The sequence below is a fragment of the Daucus carota genome, chromosome 9 (assembly GCF_001625215.2).
Source record: "Daucus carota subsp. sativus chromosome 9, DH1 v3.0, whole genome shotgun sequence".
NCBI classification, from domain to species: domain Eukaryota; kingdom Viridiplantae; phylum Streptophyta; class Magnoliopsida; order Apiales; family Apiaceae; genus Daucus; species Daucus carota.
In genome coordinates, this window is record NC_030389.2 from 5,945,637 (window position 1) to 5,967,751 (window position 22,115).

The 22,115-nt window shown below is 33.1% G+C and overlaps 1 protein-coding gene across 1 annotated transcript; it reads right to left on the reverse strand.

Annotated features, from left to right (window-relative positions):
- Positions 1 to 9,429: 9,429 nt before the first annotated feature.
- LOC108201148 (topless-related protein 3-like) lies at positions 9,430 to 13,612 on the reverse strand. The gene is made up of 16 exons (XM_017369450.2): positions 13,533 to 13,612; positions 13,179 to 13,358; positions 12,728 to 12,841; positions 12,471 to 12,629; positions 12,218 to 12,395; positions 12,076 to 12,130; positions 11,842 to 11,939; positions 11,719 to 11,751; positions 11,377 to 11,532; positions 11,185 to 11,295; positions 10,903 to 11,082; positions 10,679 to 10,807; positions 10,490 to 10,585; positions 10,204 to 10,395; positions 9,964 to 10,130; positions 9,430 to 9,643 (listed from the first exon to the last, which is right to left on the reverse strand). Exons 1-16 carry the CDS (start codon positions 13,610 to 13,612, stop codon positions 9,430 to 9,432), a joined length of 2,142 nt encoding a protein of 713 aa, XP_017224939.2.
- Positions 13,613 to 22,115: the final 8,503 nt, after the last annotated feature.

Sequence of the window (22,115 nt, forward strand, 5' to 3'; positions counted from 1 at the left end):
CGTATGGTGTATTAAAAGCGAGGTTTCCAATCTTGAAACAAATGGCTCCATATTCATTTTCCATGCAGCGAGATATTGTGATTGCTTGTATTGCAGTTCACAATTTTATTAAAAAAAAAGAAACTAGCAGACAAATACTTTGATCAATGCGATGAAAGTAGTGATGGTGAAGAAAATGAGGAAGACATGGAAGGACCAATAAATGAGACACAATGGGGATCTCAAGCTACACAATACATGAATGATCTTCGAGATCATATTGCTTTAAAATTGTAAATTTTTCTAATTGTTATGCAATTGTGTTTCAAGACCTTGTCTTTGCAATAAAATTTAGACAATAACATTGACGTTTTCTATTTTTAACATTTAACAGGATATATTTGTAAATTATCATCATCCAGATAAATCAGCACAAACTCAAACAAATAGTATCATTCATTCAGAAACTCAAATTCACTGACCATCCAGATCGTCCAGATGTTCTCTTATCCAGAACCTTTGGTTCAGATTTAACAAATGACCCCTAAGTCTTGCAATTGAGTGTTTTTAGGAGTTCAGTGAAAATAAGGAGACGTGGTATACTGTATAGGTTGATCCTATTTTCTAGTCACCACCTTGGAAGTAGTTAGTTTTGTTTAAGACCTTATATTATCTTGACATGTATCAGTTGTGAGTGTCATACCTGAACAAAACTCTCTTTGAGTTTCGACATACAAAAACGAGCTTAATCAATCCTTTTGTTCACGTATATGTATACATCAATAGTAGGATTTCTACATCACACAAACCCACACATATGCATGCATGCATACATACATATATATATGTGTGTATCTATTAGGCCTCAAGTACTCTTCATCTGATTCAATGGATGAGAAAAATCTAGATATCTTATAATTTTTTTTATAATTGAGAATTACGTGTCTCTATGTATAAACTAATAGGAACATATATATTTAGGTAAATATTTATAATGATTTTAATTAAAACCATAATTCAAATAGAAAAGTTTTGATATTATTAACAGGAACGTGTTGAGAAGTTTAAAGTTGAGGAGGTGAGAGTACCCAAATTACAAACATCATTTGGGGTGGGGTGGGGTGGGGTGGGGGGGGGGGGGGGGGTTAATGTATAATTTATATGAACTAATTTTATTTGAAACAAATCCTTACCATGCATGATGCATCACAATTATATCATACCTCTTTTGTCAAAAAATAAATAAATTATATCATACCTCTAAGATGAGAGAAAAGACAATATACCAAATATGTACTAGATATCCATATCTTTTTGGTTTTAAGTAATATGAAGTTTCATGTTCTTTTAGTTCATCTGTCTTTCATACACAAGAATTGATCGAAAATAAAAATAAAATAAAAGGAGTTGTTAATAGTACTGAATTACATGCACATATCAAAAGGGAGATTGATGGCCCACTCAACACAAATATTTAAAACATGGTAGTACTAATATATTACTCATGTTTTACTTATTTCAAACTTGAAAATTAAGCAACCAATTAGGTGTTGGCCAGATGATGGAGCATGGTTATGATGTACACATTGAAAGAGATATTTTTCTTAATTTATAACAAAATGAATATAAATGTGATGTGTTTAAATAAAAATTTGCAAAAAGAATCTTTCCACTTCATTGAACAATATGCTAAACACATGGTCATGAGAACTCAAATTGATGAATGGTGGATGTGGCATAAACATTTAGCCATTTTAACATTCATGCACCTTAAATTCTCAAATAATATAGTATTATGCCTGACTTGCTAAAGTTACATTATACAAGATAATAAGATACAGAAAGCTATATTTATATTATATATATATAGACACCACCACATCCAAGATTTGGAAATGAGAATGTATAAAGGTGTACCACAAGATCAACGACGTTTTACATCTTTAAACGGCTTGATCTATATAGTTGAACAAGATAATGATCTAATTATTTTTATAGAGCATGCTGTGGAGGAAATTTATATGTTTTTATCCCCTTTTGCTCTCAATGCCACCTAGAGCATATACTCACTTCATATAAATGTGTTAATACCAGTGAGAGAAAACAAAAAGAAGAGAGAAACTCAACTAGCACTTCCTTAAAAACCATATTGACTGGAATATTATTATGATCAAATTTCATTTAACATTCAAATAAATCGAATAGAAGCCACCTAGCCTAACCATGCTAGAATCTATGGAATTATGTAACCTCATCCCACATGATTTATGTGTACTTGTAGTTTAGATCGGCTATCAAAAGAAGGCTCATAATTGGACAATTCATCATATAAGAAACAAAATGATCTATTTATCCTTACTAGTATCATCTTTGAATGTCACATCTTTGATAGGATATGTTTCTCAAATCGTCACATATTGACAGTTAGTTAAAGAAAAAGGTATTATTTTACTCATATAACTACAAACAACGGTTTAGGTGTCACAAAAGAAGTCTAAAAAGAAGAACACTAAGATATTAAAAGTGTTTTACATATGTATCATTTAAAGATCCTTTCTATTGTTCACACAAGTGTTCTGGTTTCTAGATCCTAAAAGTTAAATATGGAGCCAAAAAATGATAGAAACACATAGAAACTTCTATTGATGTCCAGGAAAAAAAAAATACTCATAGTCAGAATCCTAACAAATAACAAGAAAAAATTGAAAAATGTACTACTTGCAATAGGTAACAAGTATTGAGCTAAATTATGATTTTTATTATAACAAAATCATACAAAGAGACATACACGTGATATTTACTCATATACATAATCGAAATTTCCTCAAACAAAAAAAATACTTGCATATTCAGCTAGCACACCACAATCACGGTCAATTCACAGCTTCAACGTAATGGTAAGGCCCGGTCTCTAAATGATCCTCCAATCCACCACTTTCTGTCCAAACTTTCGTGTGAACCGAATAACTTGCGTAATGATGTAACCATTTGAGGTAGTATAGAGTCCTAAGTAAAACCAATCATCAAATGATAATGAAAGAATGATAATGAATAACATCTTTTCTAAGTAGATCAATCAACATATACATCACTCATTGAGAACCAATAGTCATATAAAAGCTAGATGGTATAAAATTCGTCCGTCTCATGCTCAATTCTATTAAACCTCAATTAGATGCATACATCAAAATCCTAGGGATTAATATATGTTTATTTAGCTATGTAAAACTTGTGTATGTGGAGCAGATTACTAGCTCGGCTAGATAATATTAGAGGCATTTAATAGCCACAATCACAGTAAATCATACATTCTATCAATTATTCAGACAACTATTCCGTGTATATGATGCATAAACATTATATCATTTGTGAAAACATATATGGCTAAACATAAAATGTTGGAAGATTAAAATAGCAGAAGATAGTAAGTTGTACAAATTAGAATAAACACAAGAACAAATAAATGATATGTAGTGAAAAAATATATAAATTAAAGTATATGATATAATGTGCTTATCAGATATTAATAAGTAGTAGTGAGACTATGGTTACCTCTGTATTCTGGAAAGAAAGCCTCCAATCATAAGCATAATACTATCCTCATAACCAATTTGCGCCAAATTCTTAATTAAGGAAGCCCACACAAAATAACCGGAAGTAAATTAGTCAGCTGCAATTAGTCGTGGAACTCCATGGACTCGGATTCCTGGTGGGTCAAGGCTAGTGTCATAATAGAGAGAGGGGTTCCGTCCAACACAATGGGCTGCAATCAACATTAAAAATCAGATAAACCAGATCATATACTTAAATCCTAACATGATCCTATAGAAAACTGACGTAGATTGGATTAAGTATAAAACTTGACCTTCTAAAGATATTGGTAAAGCACAAAGTTTTCCCTCGCAGAGTTTAAGGCCTCCGGTAATAATACCAGGTACTAGAACAAGTGGATGATTTGTAACCATACCTTCACTCTTAAGACGTGCCCCGGGAATTTCAGGTACTTGAAGTCTACCATAACCAAACTCATGTGGAAGATCCAACTGATTTTTAACTACTCAAGAGGAGCTACCACAATGGATCTATGAAGACATTCATGACCCGTCTCTCAACTACTTAAATTGATAAAGTCTCAACATGAACTATAGCTCTGTAAATGTGAATATATTGAAAAGATATGGTAAAGGTTCAAAGCCTCTATGAAATGTCAAACGAATATACTTTTTATTTAAATTCAGTTGGTTTCCTCATCTTTTGGTTTTCATTAACTAGCTCATGTTTTATTATGTGTGTCAATTTTTTTTTTGGTTTCATATCGTCAGATTGCTTACATTTCCTTCACGTAATTCATCTATGTGTAAATCAAAAAACAAGCTAGCTATATGGATTTTTTATAACTTTGGTGGCAAAACATAACACCAACCAGCCATCTAAGAGGAAGAGATCATAGACAGATTATGTAGGAAAATGATTGATATGGAATGACCAATTACCTGTTTCATTCTTTTGGAGCATTTTCTTCATTGTTTGTGATACTATATAGCAAACATATGATGTCATATTTGTAGGAAAATGGACCATGTTTCCTTGGGTGGCCATGAAGGTGAAAACTAACTATTTTCCAAGCTCCTCCATCCTTTTTTTGATGATGGTGAGAACCAAGAAAATGAGCACTTCTAGTAACCATATTGGCACTTACATATCGACATCAGATCTGTATGTCCAACATTAAGTATTTTAACTAAAATACTTTGATAAACATTCTTAAAAAAATTGTACATATCTACCAACAATGGAAGAAATATATTAATTTAAAACATTAGTATGACAACAACATTCATATGCATGAACAATTTTCAATATTATACACCAATTTAGAATGCATAAGTTTACAAGATGCAGGGGAGGAGTAGTTCACCAAATTATCCTAATTATGGAATGACAATCATTATCATAAAGGACACATAGGTAATAGATCTCAAAACGTTAACCTATAAAGTTGAGATAAGTTCCCAACAGATATAGACTATTTTTTTTTATCAATGTTGCTTGTTATTCTCTGACAATTAAATATATTTTTAATATTCTATCATATATATATATATGGCCTTCCAAAATATAAAATTAAAGCATATAGTAATAATATTTTAAAAATTTTAAATTACCTATGTATTTAAAACAGAGAGTTCACTAAGAAAGTATTAAAATAAAAAATTATAAACTAGTTCTATTTGATGAAAATTGAATTTTTAAAAATAATTAAATTAACATCCTTCCATAATATATATTAATATTATACATTTTTTTAATATGCATGCATATATCAATATAGAAGATTAAGTAAAAAAAATAATATTATTAAAAATATCAAAACCCAAACCAATAAAAAATATTCATGAACAGATTTTATAGATACATTTAATGATACCAAGACTAATGAATGTTATACTCATCTCTACTTCACCACATTCATCCTCTCTCTATCTCTTTTCCTCTCTCCATGTCTCTCTCAACCAATATTTTGTGGTGGAAGTAATATTAACACCATTAAGCAAAACATATACAATTAATTAAAAACAAAATAAATAGAAGTAGCACCTAATAAAACTCAATTAGATCCATCAATAAATACTCAATTGGATGTACAAATCAAAAGAAAGATTGACCATTTAAGCACGGTGGTATCTAATTTAACACCTCAAACAAATATTACAAGTATTAAAGAGGATTTACCTTAATGTAAAACTATGATTTGAAACTCTGCAAGCGACAAACCCTAACCTGTAAAATAAATAAAAAATTAATTGGAGCCTTAGTTAAATCAACAACTTTGCTGGAATTCCACATCAACAGAGTAGTCAAATAGATGAATCTATTTAAATTAATCAATGCATATATATGATACGAAGTGACTAGTTTGATATACCAATGATATAGTTCTCTCTTAGCCAGAGATGGAGCACACCGATATAGATCTGCACGGATATGTGTAAATCCCTAATCAAACCCTAATCCAAGTGATCTACCAAATCTACAAGCGCAAATGTGTAGAAAATCCAAAATATTAATGAAAGACGGTTGAGTTGTGTGTGGAGTAGGGATGTGTTTGTGTGGGAGTGAGTCTAGAGAGAGATGGAGCAGACATATAGAGATCTGATATGTAAATCCCCAATCAAACCCTAATCAAAGTGATCTACCAGATCTACAAGCCCAAATGTGTAGACAATCTAAAATATTAATGAAAGAGTGTTGAGTTGTGTTTGGAGTAGGGATGTGTTTGTGTGGGAGTGAGCCTGCTATGTATGAGAGATGAAGTGTGGGATTGTTTGTATGTTTAAAGGTGTATATGTAATTGGTTTAATTTTTTGAAATACAAGTCTCACAAAATTAATACTTCTATCAATTCATAATCCGAACAAATTCTAAAAAGATGTGGTTTGTCTGGTAAAAGTTTTTGGTAGCTATTTTTTAATTTATAATCGCATCAATTATTCTTTTTAGACATGAATTTTTTTTCTAATAATATTATTTCAATTTAATGTTGAATTTTAAATTTAAAAAACCAGTTTAAATATATTTGTCAAACTTTATTCGATTTATGTACAATAATGTTTTGAAGTAGCCATCATCTCAATCCATTACATTTTAGTTTTTTAAATTTTGATTTTTTTAAATATTTTTTCAATGTATAAGAATGTAAAAGGTATTGTTTTTTCTATTTATTTCAATTTTCTTTAATAATAAATTTTAATTTTAAGAATGAAATTAAATTACTTTTTCAAAAATTCAATGGCTTATAAGAATACATCCCACCAAAAGACAAGATGCTGCCAAAAGAAGTATAAGCTTATTCAAATGTACCACAAAAGAAAACAACTATGGAACTCTCTAAAACATAATCTCCCATGCATATTTCCTCTGAGAAGGCGATAATTCACCAATGGTTTCAAGTATATCACCAAAAATCTCATCTTTGCACTTGCTCGGCTGTGTGGTTACTTGTGGATGTCAATGCATGTACTCCTATTAATTGCAAGACCTTTGTCGGCTGGTTTAGATACACTACAAGGAAAACAGCACCAGACAACGGTTAACACTGCATATTAGAGTTTAAGAAGTTTTGCTGATTATTTGTGTTTGTTTTGAAGTAGAATACGTTACAACTAGGAGAAAACATTGTTTTTATAATTTTTTCTTAAAAATGGAGAAAAAGGTAATTTGGAATCACCAAAAACATGTAACCAAACCAAACCTAAAAAATTGCAGCGGTGATTGTGTGTCGGACAACAAAATCTAATATATAAGTTGAGTTGGACCATCCGTAGTGCATAATCCGCCTCTTATATTTATCTTTGTGGATTCGTTGGCAACTGATAAGGAAGAAAACAAAAACCCCAACCCTAGTCTTCCTCAAGACCTAATACACGACATACTCTCAAGACAGTTTGTGTCGTGTATCTTCGTGTTTTCGTGTCAAAGATCCTAATCCCAAGCCGAACCATTTCAGTTTCATGTACCTATTCTGGAACACGTACACAAACCTGTTTATTTTCGTGTTAACAAGAACTGTACACGTTAAGTGCACGAATTTCGTGTACCTTCGGTGTACCACGAAAAATCCGGAGATAGATGTACACGAATTATTTTACTACACGTTTGTACACGAAAGTACACGAATTTTAAATAATAAATTTGTTGCTTTCAATTTTAGAAAATATAGTATATATATCTAAAATTTAATATATGTATATATATATATATATATATATATATTATTAAATATAATATATTTATAAAAGTTTAATTATTTATTGAGTTCGTGTACTTTCGTGTCGTTCATATACTTGTATTAATAAAAACCAAACCCGACACTAAATTTACCATGTATTTTTCGTGTTTGTGTACCATATATTAAAAACCAATCCCAAACTTTTCGTGTCGTGTACCAAATTGTCAGGTCTACTCACAAGACTTTCGGTGTAGACTCTTTTACAATTCAGGTCAGTTTGCAAGTCCTGGTTGTCCTTGATTTCTAGTTCAAGTTCACTACTAGAATTACTACCTACAACATCGGTGCTTAGACATCGTTTGGTCAGACGACTGATGTTAACGTCATTTAAGACATCAGTTTGTTATTAATCGATGTTATTGTGAAATTTAGACATCGGTTGATAAAATAACCGATGTCAATAATTAATTTTGAAAAATGAGAATTATGAATTAGGCATCGGTTTAGGACGTAACCCGTTATCTTTTTTTCTTAGACATCAGTTAAATTTTTAACCGTTGTGAAATTATATTTTTTTAAAACTGAAAAAAACAAAAGCTACAAATTTACTCCGTTTATTTCACACAGTTAACCAAAATGTATTCCCCGCCCCTCTTTCCCACATAACTTTGAAAAACATATTCCCTCCCGACATATTCACTCTCCCTCCTCCCTCCCGACACATTTCACTCTCCCGCCCCCTCTCGTTGCTTCTCACCTCTCACTCCCTCACTCCGCCGGCTGGCGGCCACCACCTCCGCCGCATCTCTCACATTTCTCTGGTGTCTCTCATATCTCTCACATCTCCGCCGCATCAAATTAGGGTTCCAATTGAACCCAAAATTGGATGAAGCACCAAATTGGTGCTTCGAGAATCACCTAATTTCTTAACCTGAAGCACCTAATAGACATCGTTTTTTATTTAACTCACGATGTTAAAGACTATAAATTACTTGTGTATGATATGTTTTACTAGGCTTAATGCACCTAATATTGATCTTGAACTAGTTAATTTTATAACCAAAATGGGATCTTAGACATCAGGTACATCCTAGAAGCTCCGTGTAAGCCCGATTTTGACATCGGGTTTTAGCCGATGTCTTTGCACGGGTACCTTTAACATCACACGCGATCGAAGACATCGCTCGGTTTTTACATAGACATCGGTTTTTAGCCGATGTCTAAGGCCTTTTTTCTAGTAGTGGTTTTATCAAAACTCATCTCTTGAAATCAGCACTACCTCTTTCTGGTGATAGTTTTCTTGCCCGATCGATTCAAGCTCGATCGCCGAAGGTGCCGTTCTAGCTAACGACGCCTCGTTTTATTGTGGAAGGCTATGGACTCAACACCTACGGTGAGATGTGAAATACTTTTAGAAAGATAGTTTCGACTGGACTCGAGGATTCGTATTTTCTTTGGTATCTTTCTGTATTTGTTCTTCAGTTTTATACACGATCTGTTATTCGCACACACTTTTATTTGATTATATTATTTGAAAATTGTATTCACAAATACATCCCACCAAAAGACAAATGCTGCTAAAAGAAGTATAAGCTTATTCAAATGTAACACAAAAGAAAACAACTACTCAACTCATCTCTAAAACATAATCTCCCATGCATCTTTGCTCTGAGAAGGCAGATAATTCAGGGATGGTTTCAAGTATATATATCACCAAAATTTCATCTTTGCACTTGCTCAGCTGCGTGGTGACTTGTGGATGTCGATGCACTCCTACCATTTGCAAAACCTTCCTCAGGTGGTTTAAACACTTCCCACTTCCCTTCTGGCTCGAAGGGTTCAATGACTTTCACTGATCCATCTGTCAACCCTACAGCAAACTGATAGGGATCCTGTGGATGTGCTGCAACCACCACCGAATACACAATTTGACTTCTGCAGACATAATAACGTTATGTCAGATACGGACTACAGCTGAATGCCTGGAATTATATATCTTTAATGACATGATATTAACAAATTTTCTACCAGTGAGAAAGGTGAGGTGAATTTGATTATGTTTAAAAACTTCTATTTAAATAAATATATTCCAACATCTTATTTATAAAATATGGATCAACTCATGAAGTAGTTTTTTCATTGTTAAAAATGCATCATATAAGTGTATATGGAAGTTCAGTCGGTTTACTAAATTATCTTGTTAATTAAAAAAAAAGGCTGCATGTAAAACGCATTACAATTGACATCTTACGTACCCTTTTAGCGATAAGTAAACTGAGGGGTTAAGATGGCATCTTAAACTCAGCCTCTCTGCATCGAAGATGCCAATACTGCCATCACAAAACGAGGCATAGACTAGCATGCTGTTGCAGGAGAATGCTGCAGAAGTAATTTGTGCTGAAAGGGCATCCTGAGGGATCCACTGCAAGAGAAACAGAAATTAAACATAACTGCGGTCTTAAAAAAAACTTTGCACATGTGGTTGTGTCATGTACCCGTTGAACACGATCAACATTTTCTGCATCATATAGTGCAAGTTGTGTTCCATGTGACACCAGAAATTGAATTTCATCATGATGGAGTTGTACTCGTGTGTCACCGGTACATGCACTACATGATTCAGAAGTAGTTAGTTGCAAGGGAAAAGAATTTTTCTTCTCCCATGTATCAGTGCTCCAGATACAGATCTGAAAAGTATAAAAGAAATAACTACATTAGTTGCCCTACGTACATAGAAAGGACGAGATATATGCCAAATCAAATCAAGAAACTTTTGCTTACATGGGCATCAGCTCCTGAGGAGATCAAGATATTAAGTTTCGTGGAGAAGGCTAAACCTGTCACCGGGTCCTGGTGGCCTTTCAGTATACATTTCACCTACAGAACAGGATGCTATCAGAATCCATTTTGGTCTAGTTGTTAAACTAGGAGAAAAGAGACATAATAATATGAAATACAATTAAGCATTACCTCGTCACCCCGAACATTGTAGATGTGGATAGTGGAATCATCCATTCCAACAGCTACGTAGTTATTGTCCGGAGGAAAAAATGCCAGGAAGGTCGGTACTGGTGGAGTTGACATGAAAGTAGTCATTACCTACATATCAAGACAGGTGATAAGTTAAATTAAGGGTATGATACATTAATGTAAAGAGATGAATTGCAGAGTTTATAAACATAAAACATATATACCCCGTAGGTGAGTGCATTGAACACTGAAACCTTTCCGCCACAAGCAGACATGACGTAAGAGTCATTCTTTGTGAGGGCAATGCAGGGAGAAGATTTCTGGAGGTCAACACCTGCAATATCATTGGCCATAAGTAAACCGCTACTTGGCTTCCACAAATGGGGAAGTTCTTTTGCGGTGGCCTGTAAATCCCCAAAAAGATCATGTCAGGTCCTCCAGATATGTCAAGTTAATACATATTTGAATGAAAGAAATGAAACAAGAGTGTATTATATTTTCATCACCTTTCCACTTGGATTGTTTTCATGGCGCACCCACTTATACAACATCTGAAATCCACTTGATCCAAGCACCAATATTCCAGTGCCGGCATTTGTATATAAAAGCTGAGAAACCTGATTGTAGAAGTTTCAGACATAAAAAGTCCTAAAGCAGATGTATATGTGAGAAACAAATATTAGAATAATTTAGTGAACCTTGTCTCCAGCATCTGAGGCATTCAGTGTTACCAGCCGACATCGAACAGGATGATCAATCTTCTCTGCTGTTAACTGCCAGGGTGTGGTCTTATTGACTGCATCATCCACGGGGTTTAATATTCCCTTATTTTTACCAACAGCATCAACCTCATTCTGGCACGAGAAACTAATCAGTCTTGTAGTCAGTATTTATAAACAAACAACTCTATATAAAACAGATTCCGCGGTGAGAGATCCTCCTCCAATTTTGCAGAGAAACAAATTGCAAGGATTTATATGTTAAGTAATTAATACAGTGTTGACCTAAATAGGCAACTTCAAGAAAGATAACTGACTTACAAGAGTTGGCAAGGGCACACCCGGGAAAGCAACCTGTAAAGAGAGCATCATCAGCAGCCTTGAAGTCAGGGAGCTTAAAAGGCTAAAATGAAAACCCAACTAAAGAATACTCTCCACCATTACCTCCTCAACAGGCTGTGCAGTCCGCAAATGCTTGAGTAACTGATACTCGTCCATATCTAGCCTAGCTGGAGCAGTGACTGTGCGGTTCAGAGTAGATACTATGCAACAAAAAATTGGCTTATCTCAAATGAATATACTATATATATGTCTGTGGAATGTGGATTTATATATGGTGTTCCGAAAGTGCAGCATATAATTATCATTTTGGTAAAACATTTAAGAATAAACCCTGACCTTGACCCTGACCTTGACCTTGATTGGAAATAGCTGATGCAGGAACTGGAAATGGCTGCATATGTTTGATAAAAAACAAAATGGTTTTAGTATTCCTCTATAAAACAGAACCATCATAAAATATCAGGATTAAAAATCATACAGTATAAACTCCGGGCCGCGTGAAGGAGGTGGGATTGGCACTTCCAGCAGCTGGAAAATTGACAGGTAGAGTTGCAAGAGAACCCTTTGACAGTCCACATGTATGGTCTGTGTACAACGTCTTTATATTGTCCGGATAAGGCCTATTGTTTCCGCACAAGTGGTGCTGCCAGTTCAAACTGTATACACCGGCAAACCTATATTCATGATCTCCAACAAAGATAACACAATCTATGACAAATTTAGAGCCATACCTCTGGTTGACCAATGTTCGCAATCTTGCTGACCGCAAGCTAGGGAACTCAAGCTTGCCGTTGAAGACTGGATTAGCTCCAATAATCTTCTTTAGCTCCATCATCATTGTCCCACGAGCTTCTACCATGTTACCGTACTTTGATAGGTGCTCATTCTCCCTAGCAACACAAAATACATTTTACTTAATTAAAAAATCATCAATGTTAAAATGACAAAAAACCACCAAGAGTGTACGAAGAAAATCATCATATATTACCTGAAATTATCAAGAGACAACAGCAGAGTCATATCTCTATATAAATCATTTTTAACCCGAGAGAATACTTTTAACTCATTCTCCAGGATATGAAGTGCTTCTATCTTGTCTTTCCTATATATCAAAGCACAAGTACAAAACATTACTAATATCAAACCAACTAATTAAACTCAAATAAAAAATGTAGTACTGTTGTGTTGGGATATAATAGTCTTTTGACTTTTTTGCACGTATTTTTAAGAGTTGTGAAAGCATATTTAAAATTATTTTTTTTTAAAATTTCTTTTTTTAATTAAAATTATTAGTATCATATTTTTATTCGGAGAAAATAATTTAAAAAATAATATTTATGAGTTTGCCATCAAAACTCTTAAAAATACATGTGAAAAAAAGTCAAAAGACTATTATATTCTAAGAGAGAGAGTAATTAAGATCGACAAATTCAATTCACCTGTCAAGAGCCTCCAAGTATTTGTGTTTTCGAAGCTCGAAATAAATCTTCACGGAGAATCTGTTGTCCTCTACATTGGTAAATCCGGACAGGTATTTCTCAACTTCATCCCATTCACCAGCCAGAACTTTTTCTTCAAAGTATCTCATGTTGAAATGAAACCCTGATTCTTTCTCCAAACTAAAGAACAGATTTATCATGCATTACGAAATATTAATTCATTTTGCACAAACCAGAGATTCCATATAATCAAAAGACAATGGATCTACGAAAGATTTGTTATAAAAGTTGAAGGGGTTATATTTATTATCATCAGTCAAATATAAATACTTAATTTACATCATATAGGTTTACCGGCGAGCAGCCTCTTTGAAGTTCTCCTCCCGCAGGAACTGTAGCACAATCATCACCAAGTCTTTGTTCAGAGAGGCCATTCTTACACCAACAGAGAGTTAAAATCGAGAGAGATAGTTGAAAATGAGAGAGAAGAATGAGAGAAGATGGTGCAGCCCTTTATATAGAGCCCTGATGTTTTTAGTTAGCACGTGCATTTACAAAATATAGGCTTAAATTTTGTTATGTCGAATTTACCAAATAGCCGATATAGACCAGGATGACACCTACTTGTTAGATGGACAGTTTGGTAATTTGAGGACTGAGTGCCTGGAGATAGCAATGTGAATATGTGGCTGTAGCAAACTGATTGTGTTTTCAGTGGTGGGCCCTCTGAAGTTTTCATAAATACCTATGCAATCCAACAGATGCTACCATAATCTAATTGATTACTCCTCGGTCCCATGTTATTTTGGTCCCACATTATTCACATTCAAAAGTTTCAAATTTATCGATTAACTTTTCAAGACTCAGCTTATGAGATGGAGTTATGTATTATGGACCTATTTGTTTTGAAGAATCAGAAACTACTTCCAACTTCGGTTTTTCTTATTCCGTTTTTATAAATAAGTGGATGTACTTTAAGTAGTTGACAATGCTAGTTTATCCCTCAAAACTTTTACTTATTTTCAAATATTTTATTAACTTATTTACTTAATACTTTTAATTTACTCTTTTACTTTATAGTTCTAACTTCTATTAATTTTCTTGACCCGTTTGTATAAATAAGTAGATGTACTTTTAAAAAGTTGAGATTGTTAGCTTCGCTCTCAAAGTTTATACTTGTTTTTCAAACACTTTATTAACTTATATACTTCTTACTTCTAATACACCTTCTTACTTTAAATTAGAAGTCATTTTTTTTAAGTTTACCCAAACGGCCCCTATAACCGTCCAATTCTAGTTAGCGAAACATAATTCGATTTGAATTTTACAAGAAATTGGAGGGATAATCTTTTAATTAGTGAAATATATCAGTTGACAAATCAAAACCTGAATTGGATTTTCTTAAAAATTTATTGATTGTAGTTGATCTATTGATTAATGAGATAAATTAGTTGGGGAAATAAGATCTAATTAGTTGGATTTTCTTAAGAAATTATGAAATTGATTAGATTCAGTGCATTCATTTTGTGACATAAATCCGGTGGTGGCCAGCAGAATCTAAATTGAAATTTCTAACCAAATTGGTTAGATTTAAATATTTGTTGTAGGTTGTTAGAGCATGTCCAATGTAATGGTCGGCTAAATTGGATTTATAATTAAGATATTGTTTAAAATTTGTTGAATCCGTAACATATTTTGTTTCGATATGGTACTATCTATTTTGATTGCATGACTATATTTTATAATATAGGCCTAAGTTCTGTGGAGACCGTAATTGTTTGGAATATTTGGAGTCCTTCATCCTGACCCTCCATTGAACTTGCATCTAACGACTGTGAGTCTTTCATTTTATAATAAAAAAAACCACTTACCGTATAATACATTTGCACCGTACAGAACTTTTATAACTGTTAGCCAGGGTAGTAGTAGCGCTAATCCCGGATAACTGGTTTCTCCCTAATTACAAGTTCATCACGATCTATATCTACAAATTTTCCTGCAGTTGCTCGCATTGGTGGTTCCTGTAACTTCCGACTTGTTTCCTGCCTATTATCTTCTAGACTTACATCTTCCGACCGTTCTGCAAATGATTAATATAGTAGAACAATCAGGTTAGTTGATTATTGTTTCGTTCCTACAGCAATGAGTCAAGAGAAAACAGTGCTCGAATGCCCAATTCCTCTGTTCTGCACTTGATTTAACGTATATGTGGTAGTTATTTTCATTTTTTAATAACAAAAAAGCTTATCCACTTGTCTTTGAAATTGACCGTTCATTTATTTTGATCCAATAGTGTTGGATGTGATCTCTAAAGACTCCAAATTTAGACTCTAAGGACCCCAACTCATTCCTCTATTACTTCTACTTCATCTGGACTCTACTAACAACCTAAACAAATGCGATTGACTCGCTCTTTACTGCAAACATGCAGTAAGCAAACATACATACTGCTTTATTTAAACAAAATAAATTAATAATAATAACTAAATTTAAGATTATTTTAATTAACAATCATTCCCTTAATCTTAAATTTGTCATCAACCTATTTGACTTGGCCATCTGACTTTTATGCTCGTTTGGCTTTCAACTTCTCTGCCCCATCTGCCCATTTGACAACTTTTTCATCAGTCCATATGACTTTCAACTCATTTGATTTTTCACGTAGCCCATTTGGATTTCCACCTTCATCTGTGGAGTCGTTTCCCTTATTAACACTGTCTTATCTACCTCAACATGTGCCACCTTAGCAGACCGAGCAGACAAAACTGTCTTCTTCTTTGCCAACTCAACATTAGCTTTCTCCACCTCAGCATCCCTGATTCATATAAATTTGCACCTCTGGCTTCACCCTAATCTCTTCCTTATTCCCTTCTCCTTGCCTTCTCGTCGACAAAATATTTGATTTTGTATCAATCTTTGCTGCATTCTGTAGTATCAGTCCCTCTTGTTTCTTGGCTCCAATTGCACCCTTCATCTTGGCCTCTGACACATTAATCTCAGTCTGATTAGCCACCTCCGTCTGCGTCACTCTTCTAGCCTAAATAAGAAAAGTACTTATATCTAGGAACATCCACAAGCTGCTTCACATTGACATTATAAAATATGAAGACTAAAGTGATCCAATTCAAGTTGCATGCACCTTATCAAAAATCTCCTCTTTAAACTGTTCAGTCCCCTTAAAGATCTCCTCCATTGTCATCGAAGCAGCAAGAACCTGAGTCTCCCCCTTGATCATACCTATCATTCTCTCTCAGCAGCCTTCTCTGGCAGCAACCAGAACTCTTTTGATAATAACAAAACCATTCTTCTTGTATGCTTTTATTGCTGAGACTTCTCTAGGGTTTCTTCCCAACCTTGGACCTTCTGAGATCGAGCTTCTTCTGGAAAATCAAATTGCTATGTCACAGAGATCAGAAGCTCTGATACCAAGTGTTGAAAATATAAAGATATATAATATAAAAATATGAATTAAAGGGGAGAAAAATAAACTGTATAACTTCCTCAACAAACATCTGAATAGAAAGAAATTTAAATAAAAAGAAATTTCACTACTACTCCCACTACCCCTGGACTCCTGTAACAATCTAAAGAAACACGACTGACTCGCTCTTTGCTGCAAATATGCACTCATGCACAACGTCAACATACACACCGCTTTATTTAAACAAAACAAATAAATAATAACAAGAAATTTAAAATTATTCCATGTACTCAAGCCATGACTCTGAGTTTCTTTTCGAATTTTTTTTTATAGAGTTTCAAGAAAGAATAGGGTACGCGCGGGTTGAGAAGGGGGAGTTACCAAAGTTAGAAGCATTGGATTTAAGTTTAGTAAAATGATATTCCATTTGACCTCAATTCGGAACTTATGCATGTTATTATAATTTTATTATATATAAAAAAATATAATATGACATTTATTCTTACTAGTATCAGCTTTGTATGTCAGATTTTTGATAAGATTTGGCTCTCAAATCGTCACATACTGACCATTAATTAAAGAAAAAGACATTTTTCTACTCATACAACTACAGACAGCCATATAGATGTCACAAAAGAAGTCTTAAAAAAAAAGACTAAGATATTATAAGTGTTTTACATATCTATCATTTAAATATCCTTTCTATTTTTCACACAAGTGTTTTCTAGTTTCTAGATCCTAAAAATTAAACATGGAGCCAAGTAAATGATAGAAACGCATAGAAACCTCTACTAATGTCCGAGGAAAAAAATGTACTCATAGTCCGAATCCTAACAAATAACAAGAAAAAATAACATCAAAAAATAAACTACTTGCCATTGGTTATAAATTGAGCTAAATTAAGATTTTTATTATAACAAAATCGTACAAGGAGACCCACACGTGGTATTTCCTAATATAAATAAATCGACATTTTCTCAAAAAATAAGAATTGCATGTCTAGCGAGCACATCACAATCATGGGTCACTTTCAGAGCTTCAACGTAATGGTAAGGCCCAGTCTCTAAATGATCCTCCAATCCACCACTTTCTGCCCAAACTTACCGTGAACCGAAGCATAGAGTCCTGAGCAAAACCAATCATCAAATGATAGTGAAAGAATGATAATGAATAACATCTTTCTAAGAAGATCAATCAACGTATACATCACTCATTGAGAACCAATAATCATATAAAAGCTATTGATAAGAGATTAGTCCGTCTCATGCATGCTAAATTCTATTAAACTTCAATTACATACATCACAATCCTAGGGATTAATATATGTTTATTTATCTATGTAAAACTTTTGTATGTGGAGCAGATTACTAGCTCGGCTAGCTAAGATTAGAGCCATTTGACCATTTCATAACTTGTGTATGTGGTGCGGATTACTAGCTCGGCTAGCTAAGATTAGAGCCATTTCATAGCCACAATCATAGTAAATCATACAAAAGATAGAATTAGATCAACTATGCATAAAACTATTTTGTGTATATGATACATAAACAGATATCATTTGTGAAAAACATGGATAAACTCTAAATGTTGGAAGATTAAAAGAGAAGATGATAGTAAGTTGTACACATATGACTAAATAGAAGATGCATATATTATATATCTTTGTAATTGGAGTGGGATGAATAAATTGATTAACCTAAATCAATGAATTGTTTCATGTGTTAGAATAAACAAAAGAGCAAATAAATTATATGTTCGAAATAAAATATATAAATTAAAGTATATGATATAATGTGCTTATGAGATATTAATAGGTAGTAATGAAATCATGGTTACCTCTGTATTGTGGAAAGAAAGCCTCCAAGCATAAGCAATCATATGCGTAATACTTTCCTCATAACCAATTTGCGCCAAAGCCTCCAAGCATAAGCAATCATATGCGTAATACTTTCCTCATAACCAATTTGCGCCAAATTCTTAATTAAGGAACCCCACACGAAATAACCAATAGCAAAATAGTCAGCTGCAACTAGTCGTGGAACTTGATGGACTTGGATTCCTGGTGGGTCAAGGCTAGTGTCATAATCGAGAGTGAGGGGTTCCGTCCAACACAATGGGCTGTAATCAACATTAAAAATAAGATAAACCCATCATATACATAAAACCTAACATGATCCTACTAGAAACTGAAGTAGAATTGGATAAAGTATAAACTTTGACCTTCTAAAGATATTGATAAAGCACAAAGTTTCCCCACACAGAGTTTAAGGCCTCCGGTAATAATACCTCATCCTAGAACAAGTGGATCATTTTCAACCATACCTTCACGCTTAAGCTGTGCCCCGGAAATTTCAAGTACTTGAAGTCTACCATAACCAAGCTGATATGGAAGATCCAATTGATTTTAACTACCGAAGCTGAGCTACCACAACAGAGCTATGAAGACTATGGTGACGGGTCTCTCAACGACTGAAATCAATAAAGTCTCTTCATGAACTATAGCTCAGTAAATTTGAACATATTGGAAAGATATCATAAAGGTTCAAAGGCTTTATAAAATGTCAAACTAATATACTTCTCATTAAAATTCAGTTGGTTGCCTCATCTTTTGGTTTTCATCAACTAGCTCATGTTTATTATGTGAGCTAGTCACTTTTTCTTTGGTTTCATATTCGTCTCATCGCTTACATTTCTCTTATGTAATTCATGTATGTGTAAACCAAAAAAACAAGCTAGCTATAGGGATTTTTTAAAACTTGGGTGGCGGAACATAACACCAACATGCCATATGCAAGGAAGAGATCATGGACACATTATGTATCAAAATAATTGACATAAAACTTGGGTGGCAGAACATAACACCAACATGCCATATGCAAGGAAGAGATCATGGACACATTATGTATCAAAATAATTGACAAGGGATGAGCAATTACGTGTTTCATTCTTTTGAAGCATTTTCTTCATTGTTTATGATAATATATAGGTAGAATTGTTGAGCAAACATATGATGTCATATTCGGAGGAAAATGGACCATGTTTCCATGGGCCGCCATGAAGGTGAAAATGAACTATTTTCCAAGCTCCTTCATCCTTATTTTCATGATGGTGAGAACATGGGAAATGAGCACTTCTAGTAACCATATTGGCACTTACATGACATCTATATGTCCACCATTAAGTATTTTAATTAAAATACTTTGGTAAATATTCTACTAAAAATTGTACATAACTACCAACAATGGAATACATATATATTTAAAATATTAGTATGCAAAAAACATTCAAATGCATGAATAATTTTCAATATATATTATACATCAATTTAGAATGAATAAGTTTACAAGATGCAGGGTAGTAGGTCACTAAATTAACCTTAAGGAATGACAATCATAATTCATAAAGGACACATAGGTAATAGATCTTAAAGTATAAAGTTTCGATACAAAGTCTATATTCAAGTTCCCAACAAATATAAACCACTAAGTTAAAGCTATAGTTCATTAACTAGTCTTTAAATAATCATAATTTGGACAACTTGATTAAAACATGTCATTGTTATTGTTATTGACTTTATTTCGTTTCTTTATCAATGTTCCTTGTTATTCTCTAACAATTAAATATATTTTTTATGTTTTATCTTATAAATAATTGGCCTCTCAAAAGTATTGTAAAATTGAATATCAAATATTGTAAATAATATTGTTAAAAATATCAAAATCCAAAGACAATAAAATATATTAGTTAAACAAGATAATCATGTAACAATATTCATGTAGAGATTGTATAGATACATTTAATAAATCAAGACTAATGAATTTTGTACTCATCTCTATTTCACCAAATTTATCCCCTATCTCTCTCTCTCTCTTCCACTCTCCATGTTTCTCTCAACCAATATTTTGTGTCGATTTAATATTAAAAACACCATTGAGCATAAATATACAAGGGCTTTTTTTATTCATAACCACGTTTTCAATCTTATTTTCAAAAATACTACCTTATCTAATCTTATTTTCAAAAATACTACCTTCTCTAAAATATTTTCAAAAATACTGTGGTTGCATATGCAACCATATATGCAACTACAAATCCCGATTTCAAGTTTCAGTTTTCAAATGTCATTTTCGACCTCATATTATAGATTCCAAATATGAGGTCAAAAATGACATTTGAAAACTGAAACTTGAAATCAAAAATTCAGTTGCATATATGGTTGCATATGAGGTTGTATTCAATTAATTCTATTGTAATCTAATGGCCCCGCCAGGGGCACCCATACATCAGTTGCAACTTACAGTTTTCCGTTGCATATGAGGTTGCATGCAACCTCATATGCAACCTCATATGCAACTAAAAAGATTATTGTGGCTCGCATTGGATCCAAATGATGAGGTATAGTAGAGCTAGATGGATCTTAATTATTTGGGAGTAGAGTTAAGTTGATTGGTATATATGGATGAGAATAAATAGAGGAGAAAATTCTAGTTTGAACAACATGCCACCAGAAAGTGAATTTACATGTTTAACACCATTAGAAAAGGGCTATTGGAGTAGGATTCTTCTAATTTATAAAAATAAATGTAGGTTCAATTTTAATTAAATCAATCAATATTTTGATACATAGCACTGGAACAATAAAATTCACCATATATCCAAGTATGTAATATATATAACTGGACGATGAAAAATATTGCGATTCATAGCTAAAACTAGGATAACATTTTTGAGATAAAAATAATAAATATGATAAATAATTGTTGTAATTAGAAATGGGAGGTGACATAGTAACTGGCTCGTTGATCTAGCATCAATGTAAGATTCCCCATATTTTAGCAAAGTACGGACATTTTTAAGAACATAAATAAACCTTATGATCATTTCATTTCCGGTGAAAATACTCTAATTAACCTATGTTAGATTTGTTCTTAAAATTGATAACATTGTTTATATGGAAACTAAAATATCGGCTTGTGAACATTAGACTTCTTCAAGAATTCGATAACAATGTTAATAATTAAATTTATAAAATTGCAAAATAATAAATATTTAAATTGGTGTCTTCAATTTAACATAACTATATTTGCTTATATAAGTAGGAATTTTTCTCAGCTCATAGATGCACAAGAAGTCATGAAAAAACCCTTATGTGGTCAACAAAAACTCCACTAACAATTGGGCTAAACTGAAGGAACACATATACAAGATAGCTACTGAGATGCAAAATTGGTTTACAACTACTTAGCCATTCCCAGAACTCTCAGTGCAATATCTTTAAAAATAGCACTCACGTTTAGAAACCTGTGGTGTGGGAATCTAAGTTAGTCAGACTCGGGTTCGAAGTGTCCGACACAACACATATCCGAGTGTCGGATTCGTTAATCTCGAAAATTTAGGACACACGGACACCATCCAAATTCGGTCATGGGGACATGAAAAATTTTGAGTAAATAATATTTTTTATATGTTAAGAATAAAAAAATATATTTTTATTCATTGTTATTATATTTGATGTT

What these genes read in the sequence shown, in the direction of transcription:
- LOC108201148 (XM_017369450.2), bottom strand. Translation starts at nt 13,612, where the DNA reads ATGGCCTCTCTGAACAAAGACTTGGTGATGATTGTGCTACAGTTCCTG. An exon ending in AAAACAATCCAAGTGGAAAG is followed by an intron (nt 11,083 to 11,184) that starts GTGATGAAAATA and finishes GGGGATTTACAG; the next exon opens with GCCACCGCAAAAGAACTTCC. An exon ending in CCTCAGGAGCTGATGCCCAT is followed by an intron (nt 10,396 to 10,489) that starts GTAAGCAAAAGT and finishes TATACTTTTCAG; the next exon opens with ATCTGTATCTGGAGCACTGA.